Source organism: Leptodactylus fuscus, chromosome 4, assembly GCF_031893055.1.
Source record: "Leptodactylus fuscus isolate aLepFus1 chromosome 4, aLepFus1.hap2, whole genome shotgun sequence".
Lineage (NCBI taxonomy): Eukaryota > Metazoa > Chordata > Amphibia > Anura > Leptodactylidae > Leptodactylus > Leptodactylus fuscus.
Window position 1 is genome coordinate 186,166,469 of NC_134268.1, and position 20,420 is coordinate 186,186,888.

Below are 20,420 nucleotides of genomic sequence, written 5' to 3' on the forward strand. Positions count from 1 at the left end.
ATCTCAATCCAATAGAGCATCTTTGGGATGTGGTGGAACGGGAGATTCGCATCATGGATGTGCAGCCGACAAATCTGCAGCAACTGTGTGATGCCATCATGTCAATATGGACCAAAATCTCTGAGGAATGCTTCCAGCACCTTGTTGAATCTATGCCACGAAGAATTGAGGCAGTTCTGAAGGCAAAAGGGGGTCCAACCCGTTACTAGCATGGTGTACCTAATAAAGTGGCCAGTGAGTGTATCTATCTATCTATCTATCTATCTATCTATCTATCTATATATATATATATATATATATATATATACACTATAATGGTATCTGCCCTCTTTAGGGGTCAGTATAAGAATAGAGAGGTTATGAGCATTGGACAAACAAACTTGCGGCCTAACGTTACTTCAGCCCACAATATGGCTGCCTCCGCTGTACCGTTTTCCAGTGTACTCTCTCTCTCTATCTATATATATATTTACATATTGATTTTCCTCATGGGTTTATTGACAGTACTTTCCTGTCTACTTATTTTCCACTGAATATGACATTCACTGATTGAAGTGTCTGAAATATTAGACTATTTTTAGGATTACATGGGACGTTTCCAATAGGAATCATTCTGAATTCACCTCATGGGTTTTTATCTATTAATGTCTTATGAGTTCAGTAGAGAAGATGACCCCCTGTCAAAAAAAAAATGGACTCAGACTGGTGCTTCATACGCAGGTCTTAAACCAAAGTATGTTGGCGTAAAATACACAAAATTTATTAAAGGGAGTCTGTCATCAGAAGCCAACATATCACCCCAACCTTGCAGATAGATAGGTTGGGGTCTCGTGAAGCAAACAGTGGTTCCCCCCTTGAATCGCTGCCTCCTCTTTGGAGCAATGAGGTCGATACCACTTACCTCTTTGGAACAATGGCAATGCTATAGTTACTCCAAAGAGCTCTTTAGCGTATTGCCAAAAACATTGATGTTTGATCATAGGCTCCGATTCACCAAGTGAAAACAATGCTTAGATCAGGCCACCATAACCTGTCTATCTGTGGGGGTTGATATGTTGGGTTCCGGTCTGACAGACTCCCTTTTTTTGGCTGGACATGCACCAAAAATTGAAACCAGCTAGGAACCGGCGGATTTTCTGTTACCATTGTTGGTTTGTCCCAACAGAAATTATGCTAAATTTGTCGGATTTCTGATCTAAGAAATCTGCCAAACCGATTGTGATCCCATCTCCTCTTACCTAACCTCACACACCTATTAGGTCACTCTACAAATGTGACAGACGTAAACAGACACACATTTTACCACCGATATGGCAGCTGTACGCCAGATAAACTGGATGTTTCCCATGATCCTGTGCAGCTGACGTGCTGAGGATAAACTCATGTCCACTGCCATCCCCAGTTTGGTCCATCAAAGGTGCCAAGCAGCTGTATACCCTGCGTCTTATTACACTGGGTCATATGCATAAAACTCAATGCAATCCTATGTTCTTCGAGAGCCCAGACCCAAGATACGTTCTCACAATGTTTCGCATAGTGTTGTTACTTTGTAGATATTATATCCTACACTGCAGTGCCCATACAATATCATGGGACAGACATTACCAGTACAACACTAAGATTAACACGTGGTTGCCTAAGACATTGTGCCCATTACACGTAAGATTATAAGATTCTACTAGCCACATAGCAAGGATTATATAGCGATCTCCACAGTATAGATATTGTTACTGTAGTGCTCAGTGCTTCTTAAAGGTAACCTGTCACGCTAAACATGGTGTCTGATCTGTAAGCAGTGGTGAACCTAGCCTCTCTGCTGCCTGAGGCGGACGATCGAAAGACAATCTTTTGAATGTCAGCCAAAGACAGCGGGGGGGGGGGGGGGGGGAATGACATTACAATAAATACAATGCAGTAATACTCACAGGAGACGTCTCCCCACATTTCCAGTCTCTTCCCTTTGGACCGCCATGACCACTTCTTTCAGCTGTGACTTGACTCTGTAAAGTTTGAAACATAGACATCTTTGATTCCTCAATTCTCCACACACCCAACCCCCTGCAGCCTATATTATGCCCCACAGTACACAATAGAGGTTGCAGGGGGGCTGCTGTGGGGCATAATAGAGGTTACAGGGGCCACAGTGGAACCTTCAAGCTCTATTATGCCCCACAGTTGCACACCCATGAACTATTATTATACTCAAGGGTGTTTTCAGACCCCGAGTATAATAATCGGATCCCCAGGGGAGATGAGGGAACATAATAAACACTGTTACTCACCTCTCCGGGACCCGATGTTAAAGAGGACCTTTCATGGGTTTGGGCAAAGGCAGTTCTATATACTGCTGGAAAGCTGACAGTGCTCTGAGTTCAGCGCACTGTTGGCTTTCCCGATCTGTGTCCCGGGTGAAGAGCTATTGGTGCCGGTACCGTAGCTCTTCACAGTCAGAAGGGCATTCCTGACAGTCTGTCAGGAACGTCCTTCTTCCCAGCAGCGCCTATAGTGCTGTGCGAGCCCCTTCCCTCTGCTCACAGTACTCGTCCATAGAAGAGCACTATCAGGAGGGGAGGGAGCGTTCCTTCCCGCTCACACAGTACAGCGATATAGGCGCTGCTGGGAAGAAGGACATTCCTGACAGACTGTCAGGAACGCCCTTCTGACTGTGAAGAGCTACGGTACCGGCACCAATAGCTCTTCACCCGGGACACAGATCGGGAAAGCCGACAGTGCGCTGAATTCAACGCACTGTCAGCTTTCCAGCGGTATATAGAACTGCCTGTGCTCAAACCCATGAAAGGTCCTCTTTAATGCTGGCAGGCTTCGGGTCTATATGGTAATGCCCAGACATCACATGGTCTGGGATATTACCATATAGGCCCGAAGCCTGCCCTAGCAGTACCATACAGGCCAAAGCCTGTGTTAGCAGTAACAGGCTATTACTACTAGCACAGGCTTCGGGCCTATATGGTACTGCTAGGGCAGGCTTCGGGCCTATATGGTAATATCCCAGACCACGTGACGTTTGGGCATTACCATATAGGCCCGAAGCCTGCTAGGAGTAGCATCGGATCCCGGAGAGGTAAGTAACACTGTTTATTATGTTCCCTCACCTCCCCTGGGGCTCCGATTATTATACTCAGAGGTCTGAAAAGACCCCCGGGTATAATAATGGCGGTAGTGGGATCGCGGCCTGCCCAGGCCTACTCACTGCCGGCCTCCGCGGCCTATAGTACAAGGGGAAGCGGGGGCGGCAGTGAGCAGGTCTGGGGAGGTAGGTAAATAGGCCGCTACTTGCTGGAGATACTCCAGCAGGTAGCGGCCTATTATAAAACAAAAAAAGAAGTTTTATACTTACCGATCTTGTTGTTGCTCCCGCCGCCTCCGCGATCCTCTTCTCCTGCAGGCTGATGTCTGCGTAGGCGGTGTCACTAGGCCGCCTACGCACGCTGATACGTACTCAGACGTCTAGGTATCAGCGAGCGTCATCACGTGTGACGCCGCCCACGCTGATACCTAGACGTCTGAGTACGTATCAGCGTGCGTAGGCGGCCTAGTGACACCGCCTACGCAGACGTCTGAACCAGCGCAGAGAAGCAGCTCTCCTGCGCTGATTCAAAGTAAAAAAAAAAAAAAGTAATAAAAGAAAAAAAAAGTCGCCCGGGCGCCGCCCCCCTCCCGTGTGCCGCCCGAAGCGGCCGCCTCACGTCGCCTTATTAGAGGTGTGGCGCTGTCTGTAGGCATAACGTTATAGAGCAGGAAGAGCTGATCAGATTGATATGCAGTTTATGGGGATAATATTCACTAAAACATGAATTTTATTCATTTATATCCCTGCGTTTCCTACACTCGGGAGTCTAGTGGGTGGTTGTACATAGTGCATGCATGCACAGTTCATAGAAAATTAGCTACCACTCATGATTAGGACCGCCCACTGGACTCCTAAGCACAGTAGGAACAGGGATCTGAATGAATCAATGATAAGTTATACTGAATCTTTCTGCATAAGCATACAACATGTCTTCTCCACAGTCTTTTATTCTTTACTTTACTTATAGAAAATGTATATTAAACAACAGACCAGCGACTCTGCACCACTATGACCTTTTCTATGCATTATAGAATAGGGCACACTTGTTCCTCTTAGGGATTAGGGGCACACAAAGAGGTCGGTGAGCCAGACTTCTGCCATCTTGCTATATAGGCAGCATATGATGTTGTTCTTTTTAATCCTAACCTAATAGTACCCCAGAAATACTCAGTAGATGAATAAAGGGGCATCCACATGATCACCGATTGCTATGTAACCCTGCTAATAGCTGAGAGGTATGATTCATGTAAGCCATGCTGCATAACAAGAAAACAGAATTCACCATGATACATTGAGGTTCCATTTCCCTGTGTAGGTTATGCTCATTAATGAATTGATTTCCAGGATGTGGCGCCCATGCTTGATCTAATTATTGCCAGTCCATACGGAGATGCTGGATTGAAGCTTCCATTTATTTGCAGACTCATGTCCTCAACGTCGTCTACTTAACAGACAGACACTATTAATATTGTCCAGCATGTGCATGATTAACTCCGCTATAATATCTGCATGGAGTGTCAGCTAATCGAAACTGTTTAACAGGCAGAATGAAAGCTTGATGTATACCAACCTTCATGTACTCCTTATTATATCTGACGTCTATTAATATCATTTCTAGTTATTTATGTATGCAGTTATTCCATATTAATATGTATCCTAATGGACACTTTAGAGGGAGTCTACTCCCCTCCCCAAGGATATTCTACTGTTACTACCATAGTACTGAGAACATTACAGTGATCAACAGCATACCTTTGCTTTGTATGTCACTTTTGCAGATTTGGAGAAAAACAAGCGACACATGGTGCATTGGAGGCGGGTCTTCACTTTTGAGTGCACTGCTATTGTTGATCAAGTAGGATGGTGATATCATAGCAGTGGGAGGGTCAACATCTCGCACTGGCAGGAGATGGTAGAGGTCTAAGTGGCAAGGGCAGTGCTCCTTATAGCTGAGAGTCTGCCCCCAGGGCACTAACTGTCTTATTTGAAAAGTTGTTCTTCTCCAGATCTACAAAACTGACATGGGGGAAGTGGTAGACTCCCTGTAAGGCCTATCACATGTACCTTCAAAAATGGCAAGCAGTTCATTTATAGGTAGAATAATGTCTGCAATAAACATCCTACTTCCTGCCACTCTGGATATGGTTATCCAAGGAGATAGTGGTCATCAGATATTGGGTTAGTTTGAGAAATAGGCGATGCCTATCACTCCAATGTCAGAACCCTGACAGCTCCCCATATCTCAACTTTGTGGTCCTCTGTCAATAAGACATTTTTGGGTTAAAGGATTTTGCAAATTGCTGTCAAGATGGGAATAACCTCCTCCATCCTGTGGCCTAGGGGACTTAGGGGAACAGTCAAGCATTGCTGTTCTACGATGTTCCCCTTAATACCCTAGAGGCAGGGCCATATTAAACCTTTAGTGGCCCCACCCCACATAATTTCATGTCCACTCAAAGAGCTTACACAATATAGCGTTGCCTCAAGTAGCCCACACATAATGCCTCACTCAGTCACCATTCAATGAATATATTGCATACAAATTAAAAACTCTGACTGTATGGCTGTCTCTGTGCCCGTCACGTCTCCCTGCTGCGGACATTATCAGCTAAAGACGGAATGATGGGGAATGGACCTATCAGATTTCCTAGCAATGAAGAGTTGAAATCACATCAAGAATAGTGGGACTGTGCCTGAAATACAGGACTGCCCCTCTTCATCTGATCAGTTCAGTGGGCCCCCACTACCATAGGACCCAGTGCAAATGGACCGTTTGCTGTATGGTAACGGCAGCCCTACATAGAGGTTAATGGGAACTAAGGAAACCGCATAGAACTGCTGGGTTGCAGCTTTTCCATAGCTTCACAGTTATGGAAACAGTGTAGCTAAAGGTGCTATGCTGTTTCTATAGCTCTCATTCTCCACTATCAGAGTTACGGAAACAGCAGAGAGCAGCAATGTTCATCTGTTCTTATAAGTCCTTCCCTAGGGGTCAGCATATGGGAACAGCAATTTCTCTAGATGGAAATAACCCTTTAACTGCCATGATGCCTGAATTTTCAGTTTTGCTTGAGTTAGAATTTATTAGGAAGTGACCAAGGCATAATGTCAGCAGGCTATTGAAATATCCATGAGGTGGCCATACATATTCATAGCAGTCAAACACACAGCTATTCCTCCCAACCTCTCTATACATGTGCACACTTATACTAAGAGCGCATGGACTTGTAATAGGGAGGGGGGAGTACACCACCACACTGCCAGACACCTTTGGCATAGGATTATCTCCTTAAGTACAAAAGATCTGATGTTCAACATGCCTGATTTTTTTGTTGAATTAGAGCATTCAAGGCGCAGTAGGTGATTGACTCGTCCAGAAATTGGTGGGTTTGGATGATCTTATCCTAATGTGTATGACCACCTATAGGTGCACAAAAGCCTGTAAAGACTACAATAGCGGATGCGACTGCTCCATTATCTTGTAATGCCAGGAGTAACTTTCATCCCAGCTTGTACTTTTTACATATTTGCCTCCATTGTTACACCATAAACTTTATGATTTTGGATCCCATCCAAGGCAGTCCCTCGTACATCAGGGGAACACATTTGTGACCATGCTGTTGGGATTTTCATGAATGTGCCACTTGGATCGGCGGTAACTAAATCTTCCCTTATACACTCTAACCAGGTATACTTTCACTGGCATTTATACTTTTGAATCATTGATAAAAATTCTGGCAAGAGGATTCTGTCTGAAAGAATTCACCTTCTTGAGGGACCCATGGAACTGGCTGGACTTCAGTGTTATTGTCATGGCGTGAGTATAATTTCTTATTTTATATCTCTGCAGACTGTTATGTTATTTGGTTTACTTGCAATTCGTGCACCACTTCTATTCTTGTTCCACACTGGTCTGTCTAGCCTGGTCTTCAGAAATTAAACTTTGACTTGACTCTGGTATTCGCCGCAGCAAGTGATTGGTTGTAATGGTCACATGACTGTGTTGAAACATCATAACTGGAGGCCAGAGTAGACTGTTCAGTGGGGAATACAGAATGACTTTGTTATTTGACGGCATTCTAAAGCTTTCTTGACACAACACTTATATTCAGAACAAACCCCTTTAAGCAACAAAATTGTGAGTTGGGGTTTAAGTTGTTACTCCTATATTATTCAATTACCGATCTGTCCATATAGACAGCTATATTATAAGAACACACATCCTCACTTTACACCAGTTATAGCTTAAGTAAGTATACCTTTTTATAAATCTATAGTATAGCTGAAGATAACAAACTTTATATAATTTATTAAGGAAAATGTCAGGATTTGAACCTGTGTCCTGGAACCTTTTCCTGTATCTCCTTGTTTGCTGAGCTACTCAGCTGGTTGAATAGTTGTCTGCTGGACTATTGTGTTGAACCTACTCCTGAGGCTCATCATCTCTTTCTAATGATTAGAACCCGCCCTGATTGAACAGCCTATATATATATGCAACTCAAACTCTTCCTGCTTTGTGTTAGTATCGTGTTCAGTTTACTGAATACAGGCTGTACACCTTGCTGGAGATCTTCTTTCAGCTCCTTGGAACTTCACCTTTGCTTGCCACAAGGTTTCTATAGCTTCACTTCAGCTCCTGAGATACAACGGACTATTACCCTGGCCAAGTGGTTCTTAACCAGGGTTCGATCGAACCCTAGACCATATGCAAGCTTTATTTTGTGTACCAGTACAAAGACATATAGTTAGGTCTTGAATTTGGAAAAAAATCATATTTGATTTATCACTAAAGAATGGTTCGGTGAATGTACATATGAAACTGGTGGGTTCGGTACCTCAAACAAGGTTAAGAACCACTGCCCTGGTCTCTACATACCTGCTTCCATACTGCAACTACAGCCCCTGTGGGCTATCCATGTGCTGTCCTCAGCCTCCTCTGCCTTACCTGACTACTGCACTCCTGCTCCCGTACCGCTAGTAATGTGACTGAAAAGTACCTATTTCTTCACTTATTTGACTTCTTCTGCCACTGATCCAAATTTTACAATAGATGTCTATGGAGAGGGAGAAAGAGGAGAGCTCCTTAAAGCAGAGAGATATTTGCACTATATATAGAGAGAGTTTTGTTTCACAGCACAGCTGGGTTTTCCAGTCTAGTCCTAATGGAAACTACTCATTTAATTCTGTGCTTGGCCTCATATTTCTGTCTCTCTCCATCTCCTTCTCCCACTTCCCCTCTCCGTAGACTGCATTGTAAACTAATCTGCTTGTATAAGGAGTTTAGACCAAAATTACTCAGATAAGACTTAAAGGAGGGAGTAATAGTTAAAGATACAGGCCTTTTTTCTTAGTGAAATATTTTGTAAAGTTTGTTCCTTTCTCCTGCACTATTGATTTATGAAAAATATATGAAAGCTTACTTACACTTTAACCTCTTTATGCCTGAGGTTGTATCTTTTGAGTTGGAATATTGGAACTCTAGGCATAAATGGGTTAAAGGGGTATTCCCATCATAAAAACCAGGATCACCTCACTCCTGTCTCTCCACTACAGTGAGTGGGAAGTGGATGTACATGGAACTTGCAAGTAGATGTCAGGAACTTCCATAGAAGAGAATTGGGAATGCCACACATGCATGGGCACCTATCACTCATTGCAGCCTTGAGATGGGACCCCTGTTCTCGAGATAGATGCAGGTCTCAGAAGTCAGTCATATTTATGTCAAATCCTGTGCATATGCCATGGTGCGAATACCCTTCTAAGGCTTATAAAAATATTGCTATGAATGTGCGGCCAATAGCAATAGTCTGTACTATGGGTTTGTCATTGATCTTCCCCATTCACACTAACCAATTACCATTAGAATGCTTCATAAACAAGGGAATTCTGAAACTTATTGACCGATATAAATAGTCCCTTAGTAAATCTGGTAAATCTGATGTGAGTGGGAAGCAAATCCGAGCAAACAATACCATTATTTTCCAAGACTGAAGTCGGAATAATCAAAAATGTAAATAAATGTCAAACTCATCTCTTTCCTTTTGTTTAACCAGAATGTAAAATAGTTGTGGTTTCCGAATAATAACATTGTCTGCAACGTAACAAGCAGAGATTGCTGGTAATTCATTGTCGTTCTTTGTACAATTTACTGAATATTTAATCCATCAGTTGAATGAGTCAGGGCAAAAAATGAATATTGAAATTTTTGGTTTTCAATGTGAAAATTTGAATGTTTAGCCTTATCCATTGAATGTAAGGCAACAAAAAGTTGGTGTGTATCTATATATATATATATATATATATATATATATATATATATATATATAGCAAGATCTTATATTCACCACTCATCTCCATGGGTTGTGTCTGGTATTACAGCTTAGGCTTGACTACACAGCGACTTTTGCAGCAACTCCCATCGTGTGACCAAATATCATCATGCGGCCCTGCGACTCTTTCGCTCATGTTAGGCATCCTTAGTCACAATGTGACTCCATTCACTAACATAACGGTGTCATGGCCAAAGCCGGCGTGTAAGTCCTAGTCTTATTGAATGGGACAGAGCCCCAATACCACTCACAGCCTATAGACGAGATTGGTGCTATTACTAGGAGAACACAGACTCTCTATCTAATCTCATATAACCCCTTTAAGGACTGGATTGTGAATTATGTGTAAAAATCTGCTATGTTACTAATGTATAAATAGAAAGAACTTTCCAGGAAGCAATAAAATCTGCCCTGTAACCAAAATGAATAAACATGCGTATATACATACAGTAACTGCTCATTGGTGTCCCATGGGGATCTGATATAGGAAACCCCTAGGTAAATTGTGAAAATAGCTACTTCCGAGAAACAGTGTTTAGCTGACACGGAAATGAGCGCCACTATTAGAAGCTCTTAGATAGTAATGAAAAGAAGAAGAAATAAAAAATATATCCAACAAATTATAGCAAGAAACATGGTATTGATACGTGGCACTAAATATCACTTCGGAAATCTGTCTTTCCTGTTGGAAATGGCAGAATGGTGGGCAAGAACTATCAGGCCCCTATGGTGGCATGCCCAAATATCAATAGGTGGGAGGACATGTCTGGCTGCTTTGATTTCTGCTCAGCTCTGCTGATGTTTAAGCAAGAGATTGCGAAAACGTCTTCACTAATAGAGATACTCTTAAGACATTACTTAAAATGGATGTTGTGAAAAAGCACATTAAAGGGGTTGTTCAGGCAAAAAAAAGGTGTTTCTGAGTGTTTGTCACTATATTTTCTTTATGACATCTGCCGCAATGTCCCTATACCACCATTGGTGGCACTCCACTTTGTTCCAACATAGAACCCCTTCTTGTCGTGTTGGCATACGAATAGTGGGTCCTCCTTCTTGTCCTATCAACCATAATGGAGTAGGGGAATGGCCTAGATGTTGGACTGAACACATACAAAGCCAGACACCTCAAGTATGTCTCTACCTACAACCTGACATGGAGGGGGTAAAGCTCTCTTTCCTGAAATGGAATAGGATTGGTGCTGGTCACCAAACATGGGGGCAACTACTGTTATGAAAGTATATAAAAAAGTTTTATCAATTTCAGTTTTATAAATATTAGAACAACTTTTGTTTTTTTTTTTACCTGTCTGGGTAAGCCGTTTAATTAAACTTATTCATGTACATTAAAGAGAATCTTTTGCCACCTCCATGATCATCAACTTTTTACTTTCCTTAATGGGCGCTGCTCCACCGACTCCGGTACAGTTGGAATTTTTTCTGTAGTCCCCAACGTTCCAGATCAATCATTTTTGTTAGTTTTAGTAACCAGTATACTAATAGAGATGAGCGAACAGTGTTCTATCGAACACATGTTCGATCGGATATCAGGGTGTTCGCCATGTTCGAATCGAATCGAACACCGTGTGGTAAAGTGCGCCAAAATTCTATTCCCCTCCCAACTTCCCTGGCGCCTTTTTTGCACCAATAACAGCGCAGGGGAGGTGAGACAGGAACTACGACACCGGGGGCATTGAAAAAAATTGGAAAAAGTCACTGGCTGCCGAAATCAGGTGACCTCCATTTTAGACGAATAGTGGATTTCAAATCCGGGTCATATGAGAATGTGAACTTTGTGACTATGAGACAGGGATAGCTGTACAGGCAGGGATAGCTAGGGATAACCTTTATTTAGGGGGGAATGTTATTAAAAATAACTTTTTGGGGCTCTATCGGGTGTGTAATTGTGATTTTTGTGAGATAAACTTTTTCCCATAGGGATGCATTGGCCAGCGCTGATTGGCCGAATTCCGTACTCTGGCCAATCAGTGCTGGCCAATGCATTCTATTAGCTTGATGAAGCAGAGTGTGCACAAGGGTTCAAGCGCACCCTCGGCTCTGATGTAGCAGAGCCAAGGCTGCACAAGGGTTCAAGCGCACCCTCGGCTCTGATGTAGGAGAGCCGAGGGTGCACTTGAACCCTTGTGCACCCTCGGCTCTGCTACATCAGAGCCGAGGGTGCGCTTGAACCCTTGTGCACACTCTGCTTCATCAAGCTAATAGAATGCATTGGCCAGCGCTGATTGGCCAGAGTACGGAATTCGGCCAATCAGCGCTGGCTCTGCTGGAGGAGGCGGAGTCTAAGATCGCTCCACACCAGTCTCCATTCAGGTCCGACCTTAGACTCCGCCTCCTCCAGCAGAGCCAGCGCTGATTGGCCGAATTCCGTACTCTGGCCAATCAGCACTGGCTAATGCATTGTATTGGCGTGATGAAGCAGTGCTGAATGTGTGTGCTTAGCACACACATTCAGCTCTACTTCATCGGGCTAATAGAATGCATTGGCCAATCAGCGCTGGCCAATGCATTCTATTAGCGTGAACTGAGTTTGCACAGGGGTTCTAGTGCACCCTCGGCTCTGCTACATCAGATTGCTACATCTGATGTAGCAGTGCCGAGTGTGCATCAGATGTGTAGTTGAGCAAAACTGACTCAGCACTGCTAAGTCTCTGCATTCGCATAGGAATGCATTGGCCAGCCTTCGGCCAATCAGCGCTGGCTCTGCCGGAGGAGGCGGAGTCTAAGGTCGGACCTGAATGGAGACTGGTGTGGAGCGATCTTAGACTCCGCCTCCTCCAGCAGAGCCAGCGCTGATTGGTCGAGTTCCGTACTCTGGCCAATCAGCACTGGCCAATGCATTTCTATGGGGAAAAGTTAGCTTGCGAAAATCGCAAACTGACAGGGATTTCCATGAAATAAAGTGACTTTATGCCCCCAGACATGCTTCCCCTGCTGTCCCAGTGTCATTCCAGGGTGTTGGTATCATTTCCTGGGGTGTCATAGTGGACTTGGTGACCCTCCAGACACGAATTTGGGTTTCCCCCTTAACGAGTTTATGTTCCCCATAGACTATAATGGGGTTCGAAACCCATTCGAACACTCGAACAGTGAGCGGCTGTTCGAATCGAATTTCGAACCTCGAACATTTTAGTGTTCGCTCATCTCTATATACTAATTATTCTCTCTACTGTCAGATGGGCTGTTCCTGTTTTTCGGCTCCAGCTGAGGACTGCCCACTTGACAATAGAAGAACTAATTAGCATATTGGGTGCTGAAACTAACAGAACCAAATGCTCAGGATTGGTGGGGGACATAGAAAACAATCCAACTGTTACAGTATCTCAACATGACACCTTTTGAAGAATGCAGAGAGTTGGAGTTTTGAAGGTGATGAAAGGTCCCATTAAATTATTTAATTTGCTCCCGCTACCCAATTTTGGTTTTGGAGATCTGCTTGAAAGGGGATGGCTGTATAGCTCAATCATTATCTAAACCCTTAGGTAATGCTAAGACACAAAACGGGATCAACTTGACTCATGAACGAAGTCAGACAGCCAACCTAATTCATCATGTCACCAAAATGGAAACCGGGAGAAGGGCCACTGCCTATGTCGGAACAACAATATAGGTGGAGCATCCCAGTACTGCGAGAGAAGATGTCAAATTGGGATACAATACATTATCAATTTTCTCTTGGAAAACATCCAGAAAATTCTATTATGTTGCCAGACAACATCTTTAATGTCTACGAAATTGCTTCCCTAGTTGGGGTATGGTATTGACACCAATATCTGGTGGTTTATTAACATTCTCGCATATATCAAGAACGTATATGCCACCTCTTAGAAATGTCTTTCTAGATGGCCATGGCGCTCCTGTATGGCCACACTTATATGTAACAGTTGGCATCATATTATTGGCATTATACTTAGTCATGGACTGAATCACCCGACCTCTGCTGCAATGATTTACCATTGTTTCCCAGTTGTAAAATGACGTACCAATGGGAACCCATAGAACCTTTTCATTACATCCTGCCATTTTTCTTTCACGGCTGGGTAACATTGGTATCTTGTCTCAGCGCTCATGCAGTAGCTTCCTCCATTCCTTGATTCCAAATAACTATGGTTTGATTCTACAGGTTTGTAACAGAGTTTGTAAACCTAGGCAATGTTTCAGCCCTACGAACTTTCAGAGTGCTCAGAGCTCTGAAAACTATATCAGTAATCCCAGGTAAGATGGCCGCGCCTCTCTAGTTCTCAGCTACTGCGAGTGCTTCAGTCTGTGCCCTGTTTTCCCTCTTTTGCTGTCGTTGTTGGATGGAGTTTTGCTATTGTTTGTGTGTGACTTTCCCTTATTACAGATATGCCACTGAGTTTGTGGACCTGGGCAATGTGTCAGCTTTAAGGACATTCAGAGTACTTCGAGCTTTGAAAACAATCTCGGTCATTCCAGGTGAGGATTGGGTTAAACACTAAGGCTGCTTGTGAAAGCCCACATACCATTCCTATTAACCTAACTGATGTCTCACTGACAGTGTTTGACACTAAAACTTCTTCGGAATGGTTGTATGTCGAGAATGCGACTTGTCTGCAGAATGAATATTTTAGACATTTTCATATTGATGAATGCTGCAGAAAATCCAGCGTACAATAATTTAGAGAAATTCGAACTGTGGGTGCATATGTCATAAAACCTTCAGTGCTAACAGAGTACCCTGAGTAATGTAGATATAGGTTATATTATTGTCAGTTTCGCATAATATTTGGGAAATCACAGTTAATAAGACTAAATTATATTAAAATCCTCACCATACCTTTCAACTTTTTGATCTTAAAATTCGTACCTAAGGCTGAGGCCCCACTTTGCGGAAACGCAGCTTTTTTTGTTGCAGATTTTGCTGCGTTTTTTTAAGCCAAATCCAAGAATGGCTACAAAAGGAATGGGAAATCAGAAGAAGTTCGTATACTTCTACCTTTTGCACAATCCACTCCTGGCCTTGGCTCAAAAAACTGCAACAAAATCTGCAACAGAAAAAGCTGTGTTTCTGCAACGTGGGGCTTTAGCCTAAGGCTGGGGCTCCACATTGCAGAAACGCAACTTTTTTTGCAGATTTTGTTGTGGTTTTTTGAGCCTAAGCCAGGACTAGATTGAGCAGAAGTTAGAAGTTTATGAGCTTTCTATATATTTCCGATTCCATTTGTAGCCACTCTTGGCTTTGGCTCAAAAAACCGCAACAAAATCTGCAACCAAAAAAGTTGCATTTCCGTAATGTGGAGCCTTAGCCTAATAAAGATGTTTAACACTGTTTTTCAAGGTTAAGATGGCCGTATATAGCTGACCATCTCATACCAGTTAGGATATTTCAGAGTAGGCAAAAAATGTAGGATAGACCAATGATCTTTCATTGGGCGAGTCATGCGACTGAGTTTCAGTCTATGGGCTGGCTGGATTTATTGGCCTGAACAGTATGCTAGGAGAGGAACGCTTATCTATGATGCTAGGAGTCCCTGCCTCCCAGCGACATACTGTCCCGTACTATAAATCCATCCAACAGGTTGCCAATTTTGTAACTCTGGGGACCAGGGTGTATATTAGTAATAAAACTTATCCAGGGAAGGGAATGCCAGAGCATTCTTGTTCGCTGGATAATCCCTTTAATTTCTGCTGAGCCCTTGCTTTCTGGGCACAATGGTGAATTATTTCCTATGATATATGAAAAATGTCCCTTTGCAGTAGTTAAGCCATTAGATATCAGTTTGTCGACTGTTTCCAATGGCAACCAGTAGAATTTACGAATTCGGCATTGGGCTATAATACAGGCTATACCTTGTTATGTACGGTATTGATAGCTTATATACAAACTATCAGATGGTTTTAGGCCTTATTCATACAATGAGAGTCCATGGCTCTATTCACTCGTCCATTTTGTTGATGGACAGTTTTCACAGCCATCCAAAAAATTGACTTGCTCTATCTTTGTCTAGTTGAATGGACATACATAGATCCAAGTGAATAGACCCATAGACATTCACAAGTTTTAACATGACTGTGAGATGGTCACTCGAAAAACAACCATCACATGGACATTATGCATTCTCCTTTCAGTGGGATTGAACAGAGCAACTTGGCCATTTTTCACAGATGTTAGGTTCTGGAAAAATAGCACCACTGTGTGCATAAGGCTCTAAAGAAGTTGAAGAATAGGGGAGATGTGTGAGAAAGCCTGGGGACCCAGCAGTCTGACACTGGTCCCCTAACTTGTTGATAGGGTATAAGAGTACTTAACAGTACAGCCCCTTTAAGGCCTTAACCACATGACTTGTGTGACTGGTGCTCCATTCATTGCCATGTGGCTGCTGTGAATAGAGCGCTGGTTATGTAAGTGCACTGGCGCTCCATTTGCAAGGTTTTAGGGGAACTTTTTGTTCCCAATTTAATAAGGTATAAATATTCAGCCCCTTTAAGAGCTGAATATATCCTTTACAATGAATTGCTTAGTTCTAAGTCTCTCATTCCTACTATAAGATAAATGCCTAGAGGAGTAAAGAAGGAGGCAAATTCTAGTATGTGATGAATATCATTGGTAGGGCTATGTTACTCTGCTGTGACACTGTTCTTCAGTGAGTCTATTAACAAAATGAGGAACTCCTTCCTAATAATTGACTACGAGACAGGAAAGCCCATCTGCAATTTCATACAGCATTAAACAAATACGCCTCTGTATTGAATACAAATCAAGCACGGCTTAGGTGGCGAGGAGCACTAGAGCTTCCTTACTATTATCCTCAGTTTGACAGCAAAATTGATTTTAGATGCTGTTGCAACTCCTGGAGAAGGAATGTTTTGACACATGAGGAAAAGAAAAAAAGAAGAACTCTGCCCCCGTGTATTTGTAGACTGTAAGCACATCCGCCTAATAATTACTAATCACAGTAAGGTTACCATTACAGGCTCCAAAGCCTGAGACAAAATACTCTGGATCTGCAGCACCAGCTGGACTCTGCTTGAAAGTGAATCACATCCTGAAGACAAGTCCCGTTCAGCCTTAGTGCTTAACATTTCTGACCTGCATGGAAAGGTGATAGGTCTGCATGATAAAATCTAGAGGTAAGCATCCTTTATAGGTGTTGGCAATGGTATGTCACACGTATATGGTGATTTACGAGGCATACTTTGTGCTTCTGTAGAGATTGAACATTTGGCATAGTTCTTCCAACTAGGATTTTAACCTTCTCAAATGCTCAAGTTGCAAACCTGTGATTTCAAAAATAGAAGTGTTAATGTTTTTTGTCAATTAACAAAGTTAAGAGAATAAACAAAAAGAGAAGTCTAAATTCCATCAATATTTGGTGTGACCTTTGCTCTTTGGAGGAGCAGTCCTGGAAGTGATGATACGGCCCCCACAGAGCCCTGATCTCATCATCGTCCAGTCTGTCTGGGATTACATGAAGAGACAGAAGGATTGGAGCAAGTCTACATCCCAAAGAGATATGGGCTTAGTTCTCCAAGATGGTGGGAACAACCTCCCTGCCGAATTCCCTCCAAGACTGTCTGCAAGTGTATCTAGAATAATTGGTGCAATGCAAAGGGAAAAGTTCACATCAAATATTGATTGGATTTAGATTTATGGCTAAAAAAACGATTTCTCAGCCGACAGGCAGAAGATGCACACGGGTGGTCACTTTGAAAACCCATTCAACTGAATGGGTTTGAAAACTAACGACCGCGTTTCTGTCCCCTGTCCAGTTTATCAGGGCAGAAGACGGAAACCGTCCAGATTTGCTAAAGCGGAGACCGGGCGCAGATGTGAACCTGCCCTGATTCTGACACTTCCTTGTTTCCTGGTCATTCAGCAATGGACAGATCTTCTGGGCATTTATAGTCATAGGATCTCTAAAAAAAAAAAAAAATCTAGACAATTTGGGTGCCAGTAGATCCATTGACACATGTCAACACTTCCAACGAAAAATAAATTAGTGATTTTTTTCCAACATATAGTAGATTTCCATATATGAAGATGTAGTCAACTCTCACCCTATATAATAGATAGTTCTCTTGAAATCCAAATAATAGCTAAAAGTTCTGTTATAAGCTAAAATTTTTGTTGTATAGTGATGTACATTGCCAACGCCTATTAAGGACGTTCTAGATACAAGTCATATAGAATCATGATTATGGCGATGCTTTGTGGTAGAGAGTGGTTTGGGCTTCTGTCTTTCTATGCTTGATGTTGCATGCTTATTAATGTTTTCTTTTTGTATATTTTCTTACTTACAATTTGTATTGTGCTAATCCAGGTGTATAGAAAATGTTAATAATTTTTTCTTTTATGAAGAACTGGTGTAATATTAATGTTTAACTAAGCATGGGATTAAATGCAGGATCTAAGGTGTTCGATTGAATAAATGAGGAAATTCTAGAATAAAAAAATGTATTAAAATTCTAACTTTGTAAATAGTCTCAGGCTAATAGATTCCGTATCAGGATGAGTAGAAAATTCCAACCTAGATCTGATCCAGTCAATGCGATGATATAAAAAAGGCACTTTCCAATTAATAATGAATTACATTAAATTATAGATTCGACTATATAGAGAAAAGGTCAGTAATAATATAGGCCACTGTCAATGACAATTTAATCTTCAAAGCTTCTAAAAAGAGAAGATTGGAGACAGTGTAAGTCGTAGAGATCACTCAGAATCCATTAGGATCCATTATTAAACAAAATGGATCATAATGGAAACATCATATCCATCATGGTGCATGTGAAGGTGGAAGCCATGAACAAACTGGAAACCATTCAGTTGTCCATTTCTTGGCTTAGACCCACTAGAAGACATAGTAGTATTGTCTTCCATGATGTAATTAGGAAGTCAGGTGCCTCAGTGTTGCAAACCAATAGAGGGCGCTACATGGTGGTCTCTCCCCAAGGAGTGACGATATCCCCCTAATAGTAGTATTGGCTTTTTAAGAATAGTGAATGCCTAAAGGCTCGTTCATTCACAGACCAGACTCGGAAAGCACACATTGCAATGAATAGAAATTTTTTTATTGCTTATATCCTGGGAAAATCGCAGAAGTGGAGATGTCAGGTTGACATGACAATAGCTTTTTTTAGGCCTTATGTGTATTTCATTGTCAGAGGATGGATTAGGGGCAATCACTTTATAATGCAACCTACTTTGTACCTTGTTCCTGCTCTGCCAGCCCTTACGTGTTGTCACTGCCCTGCTTTTCTATTCTTTAAAAAAATATTATGGAGGGATTTTTTTTTCCGAAATTAATGAGAAGTCTTACGTCTATGGGCTCTAGGCCAAAGAGGTGTCAGCTTAAACTGGCTTAATCTTTGTCAAGTAGACTGCATGGCCAAAACTATGTGGACACAATTTGTAATCTCTAAGTTTAGCCGCACGTTCATTGAGTACTTGTGCATAAAGCTAGGCATTTAGACTTGTGACAGACAAACAGTGATGTAATAGGATATACCCAAGAGATTAGAGACTTTTATTGCCCTGAACCATTATTCCAACAGGGCATTTTTAGTCTTTTTGTAATGTCTGGTTATCTGCTGTTATTATGACATTGGAACATTTATGATCAACATCTACTCAGCTCTGAGCTAGTCAACCACAGAAGTCCTCAGTTGGAACATTAACTTCGAGATCAAGACCATGGGTTCTTTATGAGCATATGTGGGTTTCCACTTTCAAGATGCTGTGTATAAAGACAAGACCATCATGCACAATACAAGTGTAATTGTTAAGATCTAAAACACACAATTGTTGGACCCTGGCATTGAGGAAAAGCTTTCTCTAGATGGATGAATCACACTTTATCACCTTTCCATCTAAGGAATCTAAGTTTGGCAGATGCAAAGAAAATTCTCCCAGTCCACATAAATATGCAACTGTGAAGTTGGGTCTTGGTTTCCATGAATCCCCAACAGCTCCACCAACTCCTTTGTACATTATTAGCGTTAACTGTGTCCCATGTCATACCACCGGTGCTTGACTCCACCAATACTCCAAATGCTCTTAAATTCCCAAGCCAAAATCTAGACATATAAGAAGAGTGGATACTGTCATAACAGCAACATACTACTGCCCTCTTTATGGGTTGAGATGTTTGAATGTGCACATACTTTTGGCCATGTAGAGTTTTTTTCAACTATAGAGTTTTTTCCACTATAGACCCCACTTGCTTTCTTGAGGCAGAACACTTGAACTCTCCATAGCCTTTGAGACTTCAAATAAACCATCTAAAAAATTCTTAGCATAGATTCAGCATTATAAGGAATGTCGTGCCCCAACCAATTTACACATCTCAGAGACTTATTTGGCCATAGAATTCCAAGTTGTTCTGTAAAAACTATATTTGTAGCTTCTAAATGTTTGTTTATTTCCCTCAGGACTGAAAACCATTGTTGGAGCCCTTATCCAGTCAGTAAGGAAGCTTGCAGATGTTATGATTTTAACAGTTTTCTGTTTGAGCGTCTTTGCCCTGATAGGGCTACAGCTCTTTATGGGCCACCTAAAGCAAAAATGCGTTAGAAATTTCACGGAATACAATCGAAGCCTTTCTGACACCTTTTTCTGGGGCATGGATAACTCCACCTGGGAGACATATGACGAGTTCATCAACGATGGCAGTAAGTTTTGATGTTTTCTATTTTCTTAATGTCATGTTATTAATTTAGTTTATTGTCAGCATTATATGATATTCATAAAATACAAGTTGTTCTTCCTTTAAAATTATTTAGGGGAATTCATCAGGACAAACATATTTTACGCCTGTTTTGATATTCCTTGTGGCGGCTACACGTTATCATGAATTAGGCACTTCCCTCTCCCCCAACCCGGTGCCCTTGTGCTTAGGCAAGTCTTTTGTGGGGTAAATTATAAAGAATATGGCATGGGGGTGACCTTGCCCTCAGCCCGAACCCACTTTTGTAAGTGTTGAGGCTTGTGCAAGAATGCCACTTGTGCCTATTATGGCGTTAAA

General features: G+C 42.1%; 1 protein-coding gene across 2 annotated transcripts in view; it reads left to right on the plus strand.

Moving 5' to 3' along the window:
• LOC142200863 (sodium channel protein type 5 subunit alpha-like) overlaps window positions 1-20,420 on the plus strand; it is a 415,975-nt gene that overhangs the window by 130,636 nt on the left and 264,919 nt on the right. For both annotated transcript variants that reach the window (XM_075271516.1, XM_075271515.1), the window contains 3 exons: window positions 6,780-6,908; window positions 13,781-13,872; window positions 19,828-20,067. In XM_075271516.1, the coding sequence (XP_075127617.1) occupies window positions 6,780-6,908; window positions 13,781-13,872; window positions 19,828-20,067 (461 nt within the window). The remainder of the gene's footprint in view (window positions 1-6,779; window positions 6,909-13,780; window positions 13,873-19,827; window positions 20,068-20,420) is intronic.